At 37.6% G+C, this 23134-nt stretch overlaps 1 protein-coding gene across 2 annotated transcripts; it reads right to left on the bottom strand.

Annotated features, from left to right (window-relative positions):
• Positions 1-564: 564 nt before the first annotated feature.
• Positions 565-22279, bottom strand: LOC126323789 (nucleoside diphosphate kinase 6). 2 transcript variants are annotated; one of them, XM_049994793.1, is made up of 4 exons: positions 21919-22279; positions 9788-9930; positions 9512-9672; positions 565-2052 (listed from the first exon to the last, which is right to left on the bottom strand). In XM_049994793.1, the coding sequence occupies exons 1-4, from the start codon at positions 22033-22035 to the stop codon at positions 1847-1849; spliced, it is 627 nt and encodes a 208-aa protein (XP_049850750.1). In that variant the 5' UTR covers positions 22036-22279; the 3' UTR covers positions 565-1846. The 2 variants fall into 2 exon arrangements, with proteins under 2 accessions (XP_049850750.1, XP_049850751.1); XM_049994794.1 differs by lacking the exon at positions 21919-22279 and adding an exon at positions 21171-21826.
• Between the last annotated feature and the right edge of the window lie 855 nt (positions 22280-23134).

Below are 23134 nucleotides of genomic sequence, written 5' to 3'. Positions count from 1 at the left end.
AGATTATTTGCCACAGTAAATTTCCCTAGACTGATTGCAGGACACCAATTGACAATTTGTTTTAGAGACAACAACAACAACAACAACATAACCATAAACCATGACTAGTTCACAGCACTCTGAGAGAAACTATGGGAAGAACATTGGAAATGGATTAATAAGGACAATACAGATGGAAGATTTTACTCTTTCTACAGTACATGATGTCTTGGTGTCAACTAAAATCGAGCAGAAGTAAGGATAAGTAAGTGCCGGTTAACTTCTGGGAAAGTATCTTACACAAGGATAAGAGTGTTAGACCTAATGATAAAATATAAATAAAATATATTAAGGATAAAAATATGCATTTTAATTCATTATCTCATGGAGCACTGAAATACTGAAAATTTTTTAATGTAATGTTGATCCCACACAAGTGTTCGGGTATTAAAGTACAACACAACCACTTACAAGTTATTCATTGAGAATATCTCTCAGCTATGTACATTTTAATAATTTCCTCAGCATTTGTCAGGGCTATTCAGAAAGTAAGGAACAATAGGTCCAGAAATTGAAACCACAGTAGAAATAAAAATTGTTTTATTTGCAATGGTTAGCTACTTCTCTACACAGTCGCTGCTCAGACTTAGACATCTGTCGTAGCATTGTACCAACTTTTCAATTCCATCGTTATAGAAGACAGCTGCCATTGGTTTTCGACAATTTTCTATTCTGGACTGCAGCTCGTTGTCTGTGTCAAAATATTGTCTTCATAACCAGCAGATCATTTGAGCAGAGATGAACCTCAGGCGTAGCCCATTACAGGCTGTACTGTGGGTGATCAAACACTTCCCATGGAAAATGCTGCAGGAGCATCTTCATTGCTCCTGCAGAGTGTGGCCAAGAATTATTGTGAAGAACGAACCACATGACAGTTACGTTATGTGGATTACATAGCTTCAGGCGAAATCATCATTTTTAGGTATCAAGTACAAAATAAGAAAAGACAGCATTTCACATGTGTCATTATAATTTTTAAACATAAAAATGTAACAAATATAATATTTTATCAATGAAATAACAAATATTTCTTGATTACATTACATGAAGGCTAAAATCATTTATAGCTACAGACTAAGTTCATAGGCATAAAAAGTATTTAGTTACCATCTTCTGAAATTATAACATCTGAGGATAGCATAAAGAAGAATTCTTCTATTGAGAATCAGACAAGAAAAATGTACAGAAGAAAGAAAATACACAATGCAGAAAATAATTCATTTGGGACCTTGAGTTGTCAGATAAACACCAAGTCTGAAGTAGCACCTAGAACCTCTAGTTCCATAAAACAAGTTTTCTGACTTTTGTTGCCCCAGATGTTGTAATTTTATCAGTTACTGATCACGTCTATTGATATATTGCTCCAAAGTGAAATGCACTTTTTAAACTATCACAGTTAAAGCAGTTAGAAGCTTCCAAGACAATACTATGTATTGTTTTTATATTAAGGGAGATTGCCATTGGTACTTCTCTTCATTTAATATATTTATTCCCTATATATTATCAGTATTTTTCTTTGGCACTCTAAAAAATTATTTATCATCACACACACACACTCTCTCTCTCTCTCTCTCTCTCTCTCTCTCTCTCTCTCTCTCTCTCTCTCTCTCTCTCTAGTATAAACTCTGTTTAAATATATTAACAACTACATGTATCCGCAAATGCACTTTTTTTACATAGCATTAAAAATGCTGTATGTAAAATCTCTATAGAATCACAAAGAATCCCTATATCCTTTCATTAAATTTTACATACTGTAAATAAGAGACTGATTTGTACAGAAGTTACAGACATATTATCATTAGTCCTATTCCCGCATTGGTGGTAAGTAAGATGTGAGGCAGTAGCTATTATTACAGGATGGTTTTTCATTTTTTATTGTATGTATAAATTCCTCTGTGTTAAATGCAACAGATCCGGCTTTGTACAGTGGTTCATCTTCTGCAAACCATTTTCCTATATCAATATCCATGAAAAAGAAACTGATTTCCTTGAGGGCTGCTTCTGGTGAGTCTACAAACCAAGAAAAGATATATATTAAACACACTCCTGATAAATGTTTCAGCAATACAATTAGAGGTTTTTAATGTTTTTTAAGCATCTCTTCCAAACATAAATAATATACATAGTATGGCACTCTCTTACATAATATTTTATGTATATGATGTTGTTATCATACTGCATGTGATCTTCATCTAGTACTGATTTTTGGCATATAATACTGTTCTAGATCTAGTGATGTGTACTTTTAACAATTTCTTTATGTGTTACATACAAAATGTGGAGAAAGTTTCATTTTGGATAACAGTGCTGCATTCTGTAATTTTCATAAATCATAGTGTAGCTGCCAATGGCCTTGCCGCAGTGGTAACACTGGTTCCCATCAGGTCACCGAAGTTAAGTGCTGTCGAGCTGGGCTAGCACTTGGATGGGTGACCATCCAGTCTGCTGAGTGCTGATGGCAAGTGGGGTGCACTCAGCCCTTATGAGGCAAATTGAGCAGCTACTTGATTGAGAAGTGGTGGCTTCGGTCTCGTAAACTGACATACGGCCAGGAGAGCGGTGTGCGGTGTGCAAAAGTGTTTCAGAGCACACTGTTCAGTGCAAATTGTTTAACATGTAATTCTACAGCAGATTATGATTGCAGAGGACATGGGTTTATCGAGACTGATCCATTGATCAATGGAAATATGTCACCTGACTGAATGAATCATGGTTACTTACTTCACCTGGTTAATGGTAATGCCTGGATACACTGTCATCAAAGCAAATGGCTGCTCAAAACATGCATTGTGCCATAGACGTGAACCAATGGGGGCAATATTATGGCATGATAGCCATTCACCTGAGCCTCCGTAGGATCTATGGTAGTAACTGAAGGCACCACGACAGCTGTGAACTACGTAAGCAACATTGCAAGCGATCATCATGCCTTATTACTTGGTGCTTTCCAACATCTTCCAGCAGGGTAACTATCCATCTCACACATCCAGAACTGTGCTGCTGTATTTTCAGGAGCATAAAAGTAAACTCATATTGATGCCTTGGCCACCATATCCACCTGACCTGAACTCAAGAAACACATCTGGGATAATACTAAATACCAGCTCCTGCACACATTGGTCTGCAATTTACAGGAATTGTGTGACCTGTGCATAGACATCTGGTGGCACACGCTTCCAGAAACCTACCAAGGACTTGTCGAATCCATGCCATGCAGAATCACTTATGTTTTCTGTTCCACATATGGATCAACAAGCTATTAAGCAGGTGGCTATAATTTTTATGGCTCATCAGATATTTTTGTTAATACAGACTATAATAAAAGATTTCAGTCTTTCTACCAACCATAAAAATAGGAGCAACTGGAACACAGCAGACAGATACAAAAATTTAAAAATACTTTTGAGTTTCAGTAGTTTGGAGAACAAGGAAAATAAATGATATTGGCACAGTTTTTGAAGGAAAGGAAATGCGACTTCAAATGCTGAATTACTATAAATCAACTGTATTTAAGGGAGCATTCACTTAGGAAAACTCAAATGGCTCTGAGTCACTTGAGAAAATTATAAAATTGTTAGCCAGAATGGCTTGCCATAACTTAAATTCTCCCAGTCTTCACAACAGATGGGCCCCCCTCATTTTGGGATTGGGAGACAGACGACCTGCCTTTCCAAACCTAGAGCTACCTATCCCTCTTCCTCCCTGAGGATGTAACTAACAGTTGTGAAAATTGTGGTAGCTTCTTGTGCATTTATATGTATCTATCAACAGAACTAAGTACTGACTAGCCATTCTGTATCATTATGTTATGATTATGAAAGTAACAATAAACCAACACCTTATAATAAAACCTAGAGTATTTTTAAAAATGAACTGTTGGGAACCAATAATACTAACATATCTAAAATTTAAAAAATAATTATGAAAAAAATAATGAAGTGCACGAAGAAAGAAAAAGAAGTAAGGGGTTACAAAATGAAGTAATATTAACCAATAAGTACAGTATATAAGTTCACCAGATAAAACATTAGTCATCCCCTTAAAGGGACAAACTGGTCTCTTTGGAGCACTGTAGATGGTGTATGACTGGTACCAGTTGATCATGTGATCCTCCATTGGTGACTCAGTGAAGTGTTGTGTATGTGCCAGTCGGCTGTCTGGTACAGCGCAGTAAGATGGGTGAATGTGGGAAATGTGACAGACTGGCAGAAAGGAGCTATTATGTTTGGATATGTCCACGACCATACTGTGAATGAAGCAGCCTAATTTGTTGGTTTATGAATAATGACTGTGCAAAATGGTGTACTACTCAACTACTCACAGACATGTAACACAGCACAAGGGCACCCATACCCAGGGCCAAACGGGGGGAGGGGGGGGGGGGGGGGTACCATCAACCTATCCCCAACTTTTCAGGGAATGGAAAAAATATAGTGCAGTCATCTGCTTTTCCTTAAAAAAATGATTTAAAAATTGGTATTATGCAGGTTTTTAACAGCGACAGAACTGTAACTTTTATATGGCTACTTAAAAGTCACCATTCATCTTCAAAAATATTAAAAGTACGCCACACCCCAAAATCTAGCTTCCTCCCCCCCCCCCCCCCTTCCCTTACAAATTATCATCTGGGACCCTCAACACAGCATAATAATAGTTAATAGTGATCATAAAAAAATATTAACCAACATGGATCAGAGATGAGTGTCAAGCCTTGCAAATGTCAATTGATTTCCAACCCAACAGGAACTGTTGCTGTCAGTGAATATAGATCCATCTTAAATGTTTCTATGTGAACATTGTGAAGGGGACTGCACGAAATGGCCATCCTGTGTTGAGTATCTCACAACATGTCATTACTCACAATTGCACACAAAGCTGAACAGCTTCAATGGGCCAAACACAGAAATGGAAGAGTAGCTTATTAGAGAAATGCAGTGTAATCTAATGAGTTGCGATTTTGTCTCTTTACAGATGATGAGGCACCAACAGCCCAATGAGGCAATTAACCTGGTGTGTGTGGAGGGTGTAGAGTAGGCTGCAGATGGTTTTGCAATGTTTTGAAGGTTTTTTTAAAATTACATTTCCTCATATTTTTCTCTTGTTTCTCAGATTAGAACTAACTTTTGCAGCACAAGTTTTGCGAGGTTGCATTGTCAGAAACAACTTCTGCAGCACAAGTTTTGTGAGGATAAATTATTGTTTGGTGTTTGATAATTTAATCTCACAAGTAGACAAGTATGTTACTATGTTATGTTTTCTCATAGTATTGTTTTCAGATTAGAAACAACTTTAGCAGCATAAATTTTGTGAGGATAAATTATTGTTTGGTGTTTGATAATTTAGTCTTACAAAACTTGTGCTGCAAAAGTTGTTTCTAATCTGGAAAAAAAACATAACATAGTAACACATTTGTCTACATAATGCATTTACTATAGAGATTATTCACAAATTCTCTTTACAAACTTCTAAGACTTGTAGAGGGTAGTGAGTACATAATATTTTGAAGAGGAACCCATGTCTGGAAACACACAGTTTCCATTCTACGACAGTTTCAGTTCAGATGGAAAAGGGGTAGATTTTGGGAATCTGGGTGACTTCCCCAAAATCTCTCCCTTTTTTAGACCTCTCCAGTAATTTTCCTTCACCCTTCTTCCTTCCCCTTCAACCCTTCTGTTTGAAGAAGAAGCCGCTGGCTCGGAAAGCTTGCCAGTCAATAAAAAAAAAAAAAAACAAGAGTCCAGAACATCATATATTTAGAGCAGTACTGATTTGTTACAACAGCATACCGATGTGGCGACCAGCAACATTGTTATTGACATTGTACCTATGAACCATGTTCTGGTTTACACCCCCATCCCACCTGGAACCTCTTCAGTTTTTACTGCAACGGTCAGAACTCATGCCAGCAGATATTCCTTAGTCTCTACAGGATTTTTGTAAATTAAACTTTGCATACAATCGCACAAGAAGTAGTCCATAGGAGTTAAATCCAGCGATCGCTGTGGCCACGCAATTGAACCACCTTGACCAATTCAACTTTCATCATATTGTCTTTTGAGATGTCTCTGAACCACACATGAGACAGGAGGTGGTGTACCATCATGCTGAAACCACATTTCCTGATGGACATTCAGTGGCACAGCTTCCAAGAATGGGTCCAATAAGCTTTGTAGGAAGATCAAGTATGCAGGACCAGTTAGCGTGAGTGGAAGCAGATATGTCCCAATCACATAACTGTCCAAAATATCTGTCCACATGTTAACACCATACTGGTGCTGAAATCCCTAAACATTCATGGCATGAAGGTTTCCATCTGCCTAGACACGGCTGTTTTGCAAATTCACAACATAGTTCCTAGTGAACTTACATTCATCTGTGAACAAAACTTGACATGGAAACATGGATGTGATAATGCAGTGCTGCAAGAACAACATGCAGTATGCAAAGTGTTGTGGAAAATCGGCTGGACCCATAATGTGTACCCTTTGCAAGTGGTACAGATGTAAAACTTCCTGGCAGATTAAAACTGATTAACTTCTCATGGTTGGGATTCACAGCATATAATATTTCTTAAAAGACATCATAGTTGCTGTTGACTGTATAAAATATTTGTTGTTACTATTGCAATTTCGGCCTTATGGTCATTTTCAAGTAACACTGCAAAAATTACATTCTGTCAGAATATAAAACTATCTGACATCTGTAAATGTTGTCGTCAAAAGGCTGCATTTTGACAACAAAATGTACTCACGTCAGATAGTTTTATATTCCGACAGAAGGTAACTTTTGCAGTGTTACTTGAAAATGGCCATAGGGCTGAAATTGCAATAATAATAATAAATATTTTATACAGCTGACAGCGACTATGATGTCTTTTAAAGATTAAAACTGTGTGCCGCACTGAAACGCAACTCGGGACCTTTCCCTTTCGCGGGCAAGTGCTCTACTATCTGAGCTACCCAAGCACGACTCACGCACCATGCTTACAGCTTTACTTCCACCAGTATCTTGTCTCCTACTTTCCAAACTTCACAGAAGCTCTCCTGCAAACCTTGCAGAACTAGCACTCCTGGAAGAAAGGATGTTGCAGAGACATCGCTTAGCCACAGCCTGGGGGATGTTTCCAGAATGATATTTTCACTCTGCAGTGGAGTGTGCGCTTATATGCAACTTCATGGCAGATTAAAACTGTGTGCCAGACCAACAATTGAAGTTGGGACCTCTGTCTTTCATGGGCAAGTGCTCTACCATCTTAGCTAACCAAGCATGACTCACACCAAGTCCTCACAGCTTTACTTCCGCCCGTACCTCGTCTCGTTGGTAGAGCACTTGCCCGCGAAAGGCAAAGGTCCCGAGTTCGAGTCACGATCCGGCACACTGTTTTAATCTGCCAGGAAGTCTCTTATCAGCGCACACTCTGCTGCAGAGTGAAAATATCATTCTGGAAACATACCCAAGCTGTGGCTAAGCCATTTCTCTGCAATATCCTTTCTTCCAGAAGTGCTAGTTCTGCAAGGTTCACAGGAGAGCTTCTGTGAAGTTTGGAAAGTAGAAGACGAGGTACTGGTGGAAGTAAAGCTGTGAGGATGGGACGTGAGTCGTGGTTGGGTAGATCAGATGGTAGAGCCCTTGCCTGCGAAAGGCAAAGGTCCCTAGTTCGAGTCCCGGTCCGGCACACAGTTTTAATCTACCAGGAAGTTTCATATCAGCGCACACTCCGCTGCAGAGTGAAAATCTCACTATGGGTACAGATGTAATTGTTGCTCATGCAGAACTTCCCAGATGATACTGTGACTAACACTCATTACACACAAAATTGTTTGAGTACATGTTGATGGGTTCTCTTGAATGCAGTGCAGTACATCATTTTCAAATTTGGGCATGAGGCATTGCTGTGGAACATCACAGTACTGCCTCCTCATGTTGAAGGTAGCTGTTTCTCTGAGTCACTGCTTAGCTTAGGTAAAAAGTGGGGGGGGGGGGGGGGCTAGCCATCTGATTAAATTAAAAAAAATTATCCTATTGCATACCAGGATAAGCAACAATGTGACTTTTATCTTTCCCTCAGCAGACGTGGCTGCATTACACATCTGAACTGAAACCATTGTAGAACAGAATTGGTACTTTTTAGGACAAGGGATGCTATTCAAAATATTCTGTACTCACTTCCCTCTATAAGTCCTAGAAGTATGTAATGGGAATTTCCAAATACCCTGTATAACAACATGTATTAACAGGCCACTGAAGATGCTTCATAAATAAAAGAAGCAAAACACGTATAGTGAAAAGCAAACTGCCTTTCCATCTAGCTGCAAAGAGGGAATGTACCTCCATGAATTCTGAAGCAACTAAGGAATGACAGAAAAAAGAAAAAGGATTACATGTGGTTGATTTGTCAAACACTGAAGTATCCTATTGCACCTCAGGCAGCACACTAAATTACCTGATCCTACCACACTGTAAAAGTCTGGGGCTACTTGGAAAAGTAGATGAAATGTAGCATACAAGACACCTGCAGTTTCATACAGGATCCAATAATCAATGAGTCACTTCAGTGGATATGGCACACTTGAACAAACCTGCAGACTTGGTTCCTCACCAAACAGGCGATTATCAAGGCTAAAGGCAGTGTTACATGGCATTAGCATGGCATCTTCTGGTGCGCATAATTTTTTGTCCTGAGTACTTAGTGTCAAAGAGAAAATTTCAGTGCTGAATGTAAGAACAAGTAAATTTAAGAAAGAGAAACCTCGAAGACTAGCATAAATTAAGACAAGGTGAGTAATAATAGTGAAGTACATTTTAGAAAGTCAAAACACTAGTTTAGGGAATGAGGACCACATGACTAATGTGGTAGAACAGGTATTCAAGTTGGTGCTGTTACCATGAACAGCATCAGTAGGAATTTCCTAGCGTATGCAGATGCTGGGAGGTAGTAACACCAATATAAAATGTTAAGTAAAACTTTCAGTAAATCAGTTGATTTCTTGTCTGTAATAGGACTGTAGTATGTGGGTGTACACCCACCTTACTAAGGAGTAAAATGTCATCAATGTTGTAGGGCCAAACAAGTGTGTCAAGCTCCAGTTTATGTAATAGTTGCCTTCATATTTTCAACTTCCCTTTGACACCTGGGAAGTGAAAACACCTCTTTTGTTTTAAAAATTATTTGGATTCCTTTCTATATTTCATTTTGAGAATTGAATTTTAGGAATACTGGACACCTTCACAAATTCCACATGTGTGGCTGCCCATATGACCTAACAAATCATGAACTGCATATTTTAATACTTTTATAAACACAGAAACTCAGCAAAAATATGACTAGAAATGGACAATGTCTATACTCTGAACTGATAAATAAATACAATATCTGCATCCACAATAAGAATATTAGAAACAACATTTAGTGCCATATGCATGCAAATATGTTTCAGGGCATGTACTGAAGTTATGAAAAAGCTACAACCTGATCCATGAGAAGCATTTCGAGTATCTGATAAACCATAACATCCCCTAATACTGTCAGGATGAGTATACTGTGCTTGATAAACTTTTGTAGGTCCCATTAATTTCCTCCATTCCTGAATGGCATTCTTTCTCGCTAAAACATACACATCACAGGGACCACTGGAACAAAGCAACAGTTGCATATATTATACCTACCACATTTAAAAAATATATATATGTTAAGAGCTTCCTGTTATAATCCCATAAGAAAATGATTATGAATACAATAACTAACCTTTGCATGAATGTAATAAGGCGATGATAAAAGAATTTTTCTTTATGTTCTGCATAGAATTCTTCCACTTGTGCTTCACTTAGATGAACTCGTTTATTCCTCACAACATAAAATCCTTTGGCCAATATTTTATCTCGAATATCCTGAAACCATTCAAAGTTGTTGAAACATCATAGTGTGAGTAATCTAATACTAAAAGAAAAGAACAAAATAAAACTCATGAAGTAACTACGACTTTAGTAAAATGAATAAAAATACTGCCAGATAGGCAATCAAGTGCCTATTGATCTTCTGTGTTATGGAAAAATCTATTAACATTTTCCTTCTCCACTATTTTCCAACACACTGATGGCCAATATACACAGATACTGTCACAACAACCATTTATCTACTATTAACTTTTCTTGTTCACTTGCTTTTTATGCATCTTCTCTCATATAGATAAATGTAAATTAATGCAGATGAATAGGAAAAAGAATCCTGTAATGTTTGAATATTCCATTAGTAGTGTAATGCTTGACACAGTCATGTCGATTAAATATTTGGGCGTAACATTGCAGAGCGATATGAAGTGGGACAAGCATGTAATGGCAGTTGTGAGGAAAGCGGATAGTCGTCTTCGGTTCATTGGTATAATTTTGGGAAGATGTGGTTCATCTGTAAAGGAGACCGCTTATAAAACACTAATATGACCTATTCTTGATTACTGTTTGAGCGTTTGGGATCCCTATCAGGTCGTATTGAGGGAGGACATAGAAGCAATTCAGAGGCGGGCTGCTAGATTTGTTACTGGTAGGTTTGATCAACATGCGAGTGTTACGGAAATGCTTCAGGAACTCTGGTGGGAGTCTCTAGAGGAAAGGAGGCGTTCTTTTCGTGAATCACTACTGAGGAAATTTACAGAACCAGCATTTGAGGCTGACTGCAGTACAATTTTACTGGCACCAACTTACATTTCGCGGAAAGACAACAAAGATAAGATAAGAGAGATTAGGGCTCGTGCAGAGGCATATAGGCAGTCATTTTTCCCTCATTCTGTTTGGGAGTGGAACAGGGAGAGATGATGCTAATTGTGGTACGAGGTACCCTCTACCATGCACCGTATGGTGGATTGCGGAGTATGTATGTAGATGTAGACCTTTGGACTTAGCTTCATACTTGCTCCACCGCCCCCCCCCCCCCCCTCTTTTTTTTAACAACTCTTCTTGATCTTTCCCATACTACATAACCAGCCATGACAATTACATAACAACATCAAAAGTGGCTGCATGTATTTAGGTACAGACTTCAGCTCCACAGAAGTGCCCGAAGTCAAAACAGTCAGCTGTTATTACTTGATATGAGTCTATCACAGAGACTCAACTGGGAGAAACACACTGATGATCTGCTGGAACATTTGATCTCAGCTACTGTTGCTATCAGGATCATTGCAAACTTTGGTGATAAACGTATAAGTAAATTAGCTCACTATGCCTATTTTCATTCCCTGATTTCATATAGTATATTTTGGGGTAACTGATCATTAAAGAAAAAAGTATTAATTGGACAAAAGTGTGTAATCAGAATAATAGCTGGAGTCCAGCCAAGATCATCTTGCATTTAAGGAATTCACTTATGAAATTTGTCATTAGTAACACATCCCAGCTCAAAAGCAATGGCAATGTGCACAGTTACAGCACTAGGAGAAAGGCTGATCTTCACTGCTTTGGGTCAAATATAACTTTCGCACATAAAGGGGTGAACTATGTGTCCACAAAAGTCACTGGTCACTTATCAAATAGCATCTAATGTCTCACAGAGAGCTGTCCAACATTCAACAAATTTAAAACATAAAATTCTGAATGACAGCTCCTTCTTCTCAGTAGATGAATTATAAATTAGTAATCTTGCAAGGAAAAAAGTTGAATTATGGCAGGTAAAGAAACCCTCTGTTAAACTGACATGTTTACATCATTGCGAAGTGTTGCATTATAACCTATGAAACAAGTATTATCTTGGAAACTTCTCCTTCATGGTGAGAGTTTTCAGTAACCATTTTCATTAGCTAAATCAGTTTAAAGTCTTTCTTAAAATGTAGGTCCCACTATAAATGGCTGAGTAAGTCTGTCCAAAGGATGTAGAAATGCAACAGTATACTGCCCTCAATAGGACCATACGTTGTAAAGCACTGTGGTGTTCATACCCACCTTCAGGTTGATGACAGCTTTACTTTCTCAAAGGGTTGGGCCAGTTAATACTTACTTCAGTGTTGGCAATATATTTGTTATAACAACAAATTTGCAGGCATACATGATTTGATTATCCACATTCAAAAGGTAAAAAAATAACATGAAATCTGCATAAAAATATCTCAGTTCCCTTGCCACATAAAATTCCAAACTTTTGATGATATCCTTCATCATCTTCATCAGAGACTAAAACTGACTGATATCACTCGATATCATTAACAACTTAGAGTTTTGTCTGAATCTGATGCGGCTATTGAACCAAGAAATGTTTATGTAAAGGAACCCATCCTCCAAAACTTCATAGCAATATGAGACTAATGCGTGTACTAAAAGTTGTCCTGACAACATTATGTCATACTGTGGGGACATCAAAGCAAGGCAGCTAATGTCTTAAAACTACAAAAGAAGGCAATAAGACTGATATGTAGCTTGGCACCCAGAGCTCACTGTAGGCCAAGCTTTAAAAAATTACAGATCATGACACTGCCATCAATATTTATACTACAGTGTGTAATGCATATTAAGGAAAATTATCCAAGTTATCAACAGCATGACATGCAACATAATTACAACACAAGAAACAAGCAGGACCTAGTTTCTTTCCAATGTAACTATAAAAAAACACAAAAGTGCTTCTTAAACAAGTCCATAAAATTTTTTAATGCCATACCCCAACATATCAGGGATCTTCCAATTCAACAATTAAAAAAAAAGTAAAAGAATTTCTTCATGAGCTCAGCATTTATGAAACTGGTGAATTTTTAAGGGAGGCAAAGAATATGGTATGACTACGCTTTATGATCAGTTTTTATATGCTTCTATATATGAGTAAGTCTGTAATTGGCTAAATTTACTATGCAATATTAATTTGTACCAGAAGTTTCTCTGTTTTGTTTTTGTGTGAAGGTACCATAAGTATTTGTGTAATATTTATATTGTGTAATATTTTTCTTGTTTTTGTAATTATTTGTGTAACATTTATACTATGTAATATTGACTTTTTTAGTGCCTCAGATGATCTCTGAGGTCTCTACAACAATAAACAATCAATCAATCTATGACACAAATACATGATTTATCAGGAAAGCAGCCACAACCTGTGGGTGACACTTGCCATGTGTTGAGTCTGTCCACAAAGTGGGGTACACAATATCATTTCAGGTTGTGATATTCTCATATAGCAATATAGTGTGCATAATATTCTCCCTAATGAAGATCAAGGCATCCAGCATGACTTTCACCAATGCTTTCCTTGCTGGAGGTTACCAATGAACTGTGGTGGCAGGATTGTGGGTGTGACGCTTCAATTGAAATGTGTTTGCAGTGCCATCCCACTTTCCAACAATTCAAATACTGTGTGCCAAATGCACATGACCCACAGTCAATGCCATTGTATAGGGAATGATCTGGCTAATCTAAGCACATAATTTCCTCATATTACAGATACTTGTCATTAGGTCAGTACGGGTATTGTCGTCTATCAGATGTCCATCCACAATGAAACATGTGCATATGCTGCGCAGGATGTCATCACTACAGACCACAGCCAGCACAATAGCTGTAAGAAAACCACCCAGTTGTATATGCGTTCCTAACATGCTGCTGCCCCAGTTGAGAAGACTGCCATATCAGTACTTTCTCACATTATTGACAAGATTGTAACCTGTTTCAAAAGTATGCCACTGATGGTTAGAGTCACACTCTAAGCTAAACTAAGACTCATCTGTGAACAAGTGAACAAGACACTACAAGAATGTTCCTGGGGTCACTCCTTTCTCTGGAACATTCACTGTCTTTACATAAGAGAAATGCATCTAGTAGATCACCTTTCAAATCTGATAACCCGCAATGTGATGGGAGTTGTGCAATCCAGAGCCTGCCATGAGAATTCTGTTCAGGTTCAGTGCTGTTCTATTTGTATGTCTTTAGGCAATTAAAGCAACACAATGACATTGAGTTGTATCACTTCGTCAGTCTTCTAGGTGTCACCACACAATGTTTTCTCCTTCCTCGAAAATTCTCCACAACCATGAAATGAAACTGAGGGCGACATTCTGGTGATATTCCACAGACAGGGGCTGGTCTCTACGCTCCCAGTGATTCAGCCAAATGTAATGCAATTGAAATGTATTCACAGGGCCATCCCACTTTCCTACAACTTGAATACCAGCTGCCAGACACATGCAACACACAGTCAGTGCCACCGTATCTGTGACTTCTGCCCACCTGAACCATGGCCAAGACAGTAAGCAATGTCATACTACTATGTCACGTATTTCATGTTTTGCCTTGCCAAAGTCTAGTACCTCGTACCCCCTGCCCTCTCAATGAAAATATCCCTTCACTTACATACATGAGTTTAATAACTATTGATATATGAATATAATGATTATATACTGAAATGAGCATGAAACATAGTTGTAAGTTCTGAGGCAGTGATCAGGATTTAAGGATGTAGCTTAATACAAAAAGAATGTTTGAAAGAAGTAAAGAAGTCATGTAAGCTTCATTTTAGTACACAATCAGGTTAAAAAAACTGGGCAGCATATTAATGTTTATTTTAAGCTTTCGGAATACCGTGTCAGAAAAAATCCCTAGGCTGACTGAGGATTCAACGCCAAACCTCTGGATTCCATTCTGATTGTTATCCACTTAACCACTAAAGCACACAAAAGTATATACTGAGAAAACTATCTCTTCTTGATGTGATACTTAATCCGTTTGTTCTGTGTCATCCAAAATTGATACTACAAACAATAGAATGTCTAGGATGGAAGAACACGATATGGAAAAGATAGACTGCTACTCACTACATGCAGGAGATGCTGAGTCACAGAAAGGCGCAATGAAAAGAATACTAGAAACATTTAAGCTTTGGGACAAGGTCCTTTCTCTGAAGTACATCTCTCATTATCCACACGATACCATAAACACACATATGGACTTGGTGCCCAGATGCAGGAGCCATGCATGTGGGGTCATTGTTGTTGTGTGAGTGTATGAGAGTTTTGCCTCTGAGGAAGGATTTTGTCTGAAACCTTAAATATTTCTAGTATTCTTTTCATTGTGTCCATCTGCAACTCAACGTCTCTTCTATGTCCTAAGTAGCAATCTATCCTATCAATGAAATCAATACTACAATGGCTAAACAGTTCCAATACAATAAAATCAGCATCTATGCTAAATGCTTCACACTCTACCAAGCACCACAGAAGGTACAGCTGGCATGTCATATCATAAACTTTCTCTTGCTACTGTCCATCACCCGATCACCTGGCTTCTTAAGTACAAATCACTATAGTTTGTTAGCATGGTCTAACATGTACCAAAGAATATGATCACATGAAATACACAACACACTGCACTACACAGCAGTGGATTCCCAATTTTTGCAGTTCAGCATTAAGGCTTATAGTATACAGCTTATGATACTACCACAGCTTGCTGTCTCCTTTTCCTCAGTTGCCATGCTGCACTTTAATGGTGACTGGTAGGTGTTATTCTTCCATGCCTGTCCCATTGCAATCTTTGGTACATTATTTCTTTTCTTCATTCCCTTTCGAGTTGTGTTACAATAAACATGCAAATTACTGAGTTATCAAATAATTGTCAACACTACAATTAAAATGAGACTTTCACTGTAGCATGATGTATACACATACAATGGATCAAAATTCCAGGTTACAGACCTATATTGGTCAGTTCTAAAGTGTTGTCTTTCAATAGTAGAGTTGCAAATGTACAAGACAGCATTTCTGACAGTCTACATTACCCCCCCCCCCCCCCCCCCACACACACACACACACAACAACAACAACAGAAACATAGAGTATAGTATAACTGCAGTGCATAAGCTATTTCTAAATCCAACTGTCTTTCACAAATACGAGTTGATATGAAGTCCATAATAAATGGCTTGTTTGATCTTTGACTATAATGATCACACTGTTACAATAAGTCATTCGCATCAATCAGGTTTAGCTAAGGCGGGGAAATTACAGTTTCATAAAATCATAAATACTGGCTCAGTCACACTATTGGGGGACAATTTACTGGACGAACAATGGGAAGGAGTTTACCAAAGGCAGTTAAGAAATAAACTTCGTTCCTGAAAATACTCCTACACCACCATCAGTCTGGATTTCCTTCACAACTAGTCAGGGAGAAGTACAGAAAAAGCTGAGAGAAATAGTGGATAACATTTAGATAAAAGTATCTTGTGTCGGGAGTAGAACTTTATTACACGCAGAGGAATAACTGAAATCATGACTAAATTTATGACTCTGCCACCTAAAAAACAAAAAATGTACACTAAACACAAATAAATTAAAAAATCGAAGAACAAACCAAATACAACTGAAAGCCATATTACATATGAAATATATAAAATTGGTAAAGTGAACTATATTCAACTCCTAGATGGCAGTAACAGTAAGACAGATGATTTTAGATTCAAATTATTGGTCTCTCCATGAATTAGTATGAGCAGTAGCTGAAAACACAGGGACTATAAATGGCTTACTGTAAGTAAATCTATTAGAATTACCTCTCTTCTAGCCATAAGGATGCTTTCAACCCTGCCTTGGTTCTTAGCCCCCCCCCCCCCCCCCCCCCCGAGTCACTTTTGTACCCAGTCAATGACTCAAAGAGTATTTCATAAAAAGAGTGAAATATGCACTTGTAAAACCCATTTTTAAAAGTGTAAACAAGCAAGTAATCACAAATTAAACAACAGTCTACCTTCTTTTCATATACTGAAAATTCTTTGAGACAATAGACCCACTTGTTGACACTAATCTATCAACAACTGCTCAGTTTGACTTCCACACATTTGAGATCATTCCAGTAGAACTAAATACAAAACATTATCCTGATTTAAGGCCTTCAAATGTCTATATTTAAAAAAAAATCTGCAAGGGAAGCTAAAAAGGTTTGGCAATTTTCTTATTATCGGGAGTCACAGCCATGGAGAATTGTGTACATGATAATGATTTCTTCATTTGATGGCTACTTTATTTCCTTCTGTATAAAATATTACAATTTCAGCTTTGCAGTCACTTTCAAGTGATTTATTATTATTCTTAGTTAGACTGACACTGAAGTCCAGGGGGTGTGCAAAATATGAAAAGGGCAAAAACATAACATTTGATCATCCCTAATAAGGTGTAAGAAAACTATTGGCATTCAAAACAACTTCCAATCATCTCAGAATGGATAAATACAGGTCCTTTATGACTTTCAAGAGCATCTTATACTATTCTTCCTGCAAAACAGTGCAAGTTCAGGTGTTGACAATGAAATGGAAGTAATAATTCAACCTTCTCTCCAAAGTAGCTCACAAAGGCTCAATAAGACTGAGCTTTGATGACTGTCATGGCCAGGGGAGATGCAATAATTCATCATCACATTCACAAAATCAGTTCAGGATGACACAAGCTGTGTGAATGTAGGCCCTGTCTTCCTTGAACACAGCATCACCACTGAGAACAAATATTCTACCATGGGGGTTGACTTTATTAGCCACAATCCATTGCAGTAATACAACCAATAGAGTAACCATGGGGTCTTTGCAACACAATATGGCTGCCCAAACCATCACCAAACCCCAACATGTTTCAAGCAGTCTGCACAGTAGGCTTTGGAAGGCGTATGCCAGATACAAAATTGGTCACAAGTTGCAAACAGTGTGAAACAAGACTGATCTGACCAAATGACTTTCTTCCTGTGCTCGATTGTCCAGGTTTTACAGCTTTTGTACCAAATTTTTCTATTAAGGGCATTTGGATCATTGATCTGTGGGGTCGGAATTCCAGCTCACCCTTCAATCCCCAACTTATGGAGCTCACTTCATGTTGTTTTGGTGCTGAGAGAGTTTGTGAGTGAGATATTTAATTTTGTAGTGACTTTTGCAGCTATTGTTCTCTCATTTTTCATCAAATCCTCTCAATGTCACTTTAATTCAACACACATTTTCATCTGCATTGTGATTTAGTGGTTGGCGCTTTACTGCTTATCACGTATGTGATATTAATCTTTGATATTATGCCTCTAGAAAAATCAAACACTTTGGCAACCTTGGTTAAGGAAGCACCCACTGAGCACCAACAACTTTGCCTCCTATGAAGTCACTCCAACATAATACACTCACAAGTACAAGAACACTGCTCTGACCATCCCTGACACTTCCGAAGTATTGAGGGAACTGCACAGGTGATGTTCATGTTGATATAACATCACCACCTACAGGCTTGTCTAAAGCCCGCATTTATGATCAAGCATCCCTTTCTCGTGGTGTTTCCATATTTTTGTCCAGCTTCTATACATGTAAAGAACACCATATTCATTATTTAATCGTAGACGGACTGTCATGTTAACAATGCTTATGTGGTATAACAAGTAGTAAATTGTTCTTGTGTAATGCTATTGACAAATTACATTCTTTCACTTCACATTCTGATATCCTGAAGCAGTGAGGTTCACATGACAATTCATGTATGGTGAAATGATGAATATGGTGTTGTTGACATGTACTATTACATGCAATGTAATAAGTCTTGAAAAGGACCATAATGATTTATCTGAAAATTCTACAAAACCAAAATTGCAAAATTGTATCCAGAAGGAAATGAAACAAGTCACATAGCAAAAGCAATTTTATTTAAAAAGTTTTGGTATTGAATATATCACCCTTCCATGGACAAATTCATGTCTCCATAGCATAAAACACAGTGCCACATTAACAAATGTTAGAAGAGGAACAAAACTGAATCCAAAGTGGAGAAACATCAAATATAGGGTCCCATAAGAGTCAACAATTGGGCTGCTTCTGGCTCTTGACCAACACACTGATGCTGTTGGTTAAACGTCTGAAGAGACTGAACACCTTAGGTCATCAGTCTCTTATTTACCTCCCTCCCCTCACCCCCCACCCCAAAAAAAAAAAAAAAAAAAAAAAAAAAAAAAAAAAAAAAAAACAGCATCTGTGTGCCCCATCTATCTGTGTCTAGAGTTAATCCTATGTACATGTGTCAGGATGTTTTCTAAATGTTTGCGAACTTGCACCTGAGATGGGACAAGGGCACCAACTCATTATTTACCTAGTGGGATGTAGGATAACATCTCAAAAAAAGAAACACATCCAGGGTGGCCAGGTTACAAGCTCTCACAGTTCATCCATGGAGTGGGTTCAATTCAGGTCAGGCCCAACTCCCAGAGTCCCAATAGTGACCCTTAATGCACTCTGTTATCCAGGCAAGTCAATTGCCTTACATAAACGATTTGCCGGTTATTCGAGGGCTCAACAAAACCAGTGACGTTCACTGATAAAGAGTGCAAACACATCTGTACCAGTCTTAGTCAATAGAGTAATGGACAACCCTTATAAGTGGCTCACAGCAAATAGCTTAACTCTTATTTAATCTTACAGGAACTCATAATATGCGAGTCCGGGCAGATAAAACTGTGTTTAAGGCATGATAAGCAGAACTCAATAGACATACATAAAACGGATATATGCAATTCCTAGGAATCCAGATGGGCAACCAACTGACATGCCACCAGAATGTGGATACGTTATCCAGAAAGCTCAACTCTTCCTGCTTTGCATATTTTCACCCAACACTCCCCTATGAGAGAAAAGCAGCTGTGCTCAAAAAAGTTGTCGTTCTCCAAAAGTATGCTGTTAGAATATTTGTAAAGTCGATAATCTTATATCTTTCAGGGAGCTTGATACTCTTATACTCACATGCTAATAAATTTACCCCTTAGAGTATTTCTGGTTAGTAAAACAGGTAAATTTTATATGAATCATGACATTCAGAATCTCTACAGTAAAAGTACAAATATTTCTGTAATGATTAAGCATCTCTGTCAATGGAGTTCTATATTGTAGTGCAAAAATCTTGAACAAGTTGCCAGAAACCAGACAGAAAACTGGAACTCTCTGAAATCAACAGTTATAATAATGATATGAATTGACATGATGAATTGATAGATAAAAATAGCAGCTGACTAGTGTAAAAGGAATAGCATTGCTTTTTCCCCCCAAAATACCTGCTCTTCTACATCTACACGGACTTCTGATAACATATGTGACTAGATTAGCACAGTTTAATGAAACTGGTTGTAGTGGCCACTGTTGTCAAATAATACTGAACTGAATTGATTTACACATCCCTGATTCTGTCCTTCACTGTAGGATTTATGGAATGATGTGTGTTGGAGAGTGATCATTGATGTGCCTTCCTCTCTACCTCCCCCCACCTTCACACACATGGAAACAGAATAGATAAGCAAAAACCACAGATAACAGTGGTTTCCCGCATTTTTGTGTCCATACAGACATGGCACAAGTATAAAACAGAGAAAGGTTGGCAACATGGACTTAAAACCCTCTCAGTTCACATTTTCTTTGAATTCTTCGTCTACAAGAAAATTAACTACTACTTTCAGACACGTTTTGGCCCAGTACAGTCTCTAAACATTTCATTATCTCATCTATTGTGTCATCTCTACAGACCAACAACTGTTAGTCTTAGCTTTTTGCGTCATAACCACCAGTCTGTATACAGTTTCTTTAAGCAATGTACAGACCGTATCTACTTTCTTTCCCTGTATCTGCTCTCTGGCTTTCCAGTAGTTTCAACAGTCCGGCTTTCATGGAAAAACTGATTAATTTCGACAGAAAAAAGTAGAGATGGTATTTGTGTGTTGTAGCTTGCAAATACATTAGAATAATTATGTTATCTGTACCATACAAAATGTAAATAATAAAAACATTGAAAACAATGTTTCTGTAACTGTAACATGGATAACACAGAAATACTTGCATTTGATTTATAAATGCAATGTTAGTTCAGATTAGGCCTGTCAGTTTTAACATTTGGTTCATCAGTTATCTCCTGTGCAATTGGATAATGAATAACTTAATGTTTAATTCAATGTGGTTAAGGATGCATGGGAGGTAAAACAAGTATGAATGATGCAGAATACATACAAACACATATGCATAGTCCTAGATACAGATATATTTTATTTCGTTTTTGCATTATGTTAGTGCCACAGAAAGTGCATGTATTTTTACTAGTGAGTGTTATGGGTAATCTGTAGCTTGAATGGTTTCCTGTAATTCAATAGTTTTGGCATCGTATGTTCACCATTTGTCAGAATTAGTATGCACTCAGCCAAGGCACGATGTAGTTGTAGTTTTCATATGCAACTGACCATATTATTAAATGGCAGTTCCTATCACTTCTATGCTTATTTGAAAATTAATACATTGAACTCATTGGAACTCAACGACTGAATCACATAAAAAGCCACAAGAGGAACTATATCAATAATTAGTAAATGTGGAAAAGGTATACGTTTTGCAAGGTTTTCTCTTCTTTTAGAATAGACAAATTGGGTCCTTTTTTCTTTGCATTATGAGCATCGCGTGCCTTTGGCGTGTATACTATTTTGTTACTCTACACAATGATTACGTTTAACGTTAAGGAATCACTAGTCCAAACATAACTTTTTGGGTTCTAGCACTAATGTCTTTTCCCGATACGGTGGTTCCGCGGGAGTATAAAAAGGGCTAGGGTTCCAATTTGTTAATGCTATCAATTCACAAACGAAAAGTGTTGAACCTGAGTACCACAACAATGCTAAATAAATCACTGTAGCGGGTAGCTGTCATACGCCAAACCCTGACATTTTTACAAACGAATGTAAAGACTGGCGTTTGGCGACACCTAATATTTGCGAAGTTTAATTGCAATCCTATGTAATAGCATCTTTACAGTAGCTAAATTATTTTGCTATGTTTCTGCTGCTAATTTCATACCACTGAGGTACACACATTATGACCAGCCCTAAATATTCGCCGCAATACATGTTGCGCCAGCAAAATTAACTGACCTGTAAGGCATAAGGAACTTTGATTACATGTGGTTTAATTATAGCTAATGTGAGCTGTAAATTTTCTACCGCCAAATTCATCAGTGTACGGAAACAGAAAGTTTTCTGTACAAGCATGTTCTCATATACAGTACTTCAACTGCAACCCCTCGTCCTATTTAGTATTTACTGCCTATTTTATTATTGTACATATTTCCATGACAATTTGGTTAAAATAACTCCATCCCCGACAAGTCGATCCAAAGCTTTTCTTCACAAACACTCGGTAAAGAAACAACGAGTATCCACAGACATTGAAAACTTGCACATCTTCCAAAACCTCTTTCCCACACGCCACAACAAGTGGCATGACTGTTGACACGGCAGTTGTACTGTTTCCACAAGCTATTGTCAAAATTTAGGGCGACAGATTTTCAGTATGGCGTCAGCTGCAGATTATGGCATTAGATCTGAGCCAAAAATCCAACAACAAGAAGAGAAAGCATAAATGCTAAACTTAGAAGAGAATTTTAAACATAAATAGCGCAATGGAGTCAAACAATCTTATAAAGGACGTAGCATTCATAAAAAAAAACAATTTTTTGAATTACTTTAGATTAACAATAGCCAGTTTCAAGTACTTGTAGATCTGTGATATCGTGCTCCGTTAAAAAAATTCCATACTCACATCAGCAGTACAATCCTGGTTTGACTGAAACATGAAGCGAGATTTCTATATTTGGAATTTGTCTGTTACCTGTCGTCTTTCTAATGTTTATACTACGTTCTTAAAGTACAATTTCAGACTCCTCACGTGAAGTGTTGGATGCTATTTATGATGCCCTAAAGACCCATCTAAAAGGTAATATTTTCACTCTTACACCTCACATCAGTTAAATAAGATGAAATACCGAAGTTATTCTACACAGAATTTAAGATTTATACTTTGTGCATGTGAACTAAAGGACATTGTAATACAGTTGACGATTTCCGTTATTAAAAGCTGTACGGAAGGTGAAATTAAACTGCGAGCAGAAACTTTGCTATTTCCTTTCTCAAATCCACTAGGCAATTATGTAAGATCATTGAAGTTGCTGTGTACTCTCACCACATAAATGAACCATTATGTGCTCATAACAGCAATGCTAAACCTTTTTAACTAGCATCAACTCGAATGAAGAAAATTAATATGACTTAATTTCTTAAAATATTATATTGTCATTATTCATGGCACATG

This window comes from Schistocerca gregaria, chromosome 2 (genome assembly GCF_023897955.1).
Source record: "Schistocerca gregaria isolate iqSchGreg1 chromosome 2, iqSchGreg1.2, whole genome shotgun sequence".
Taxonomy (NCBI): Eukaryota; Metazoa; Arthropoda; class Insecta; order Orthoptera; family Acrididae; genus Schistocerca; species Schistocerca gregaria.
The sequence above is the reverse complement of the archived record's forward strand: the minus strand, read 5'-3'. Positions and strand labels throughout refer to the sequence as shown.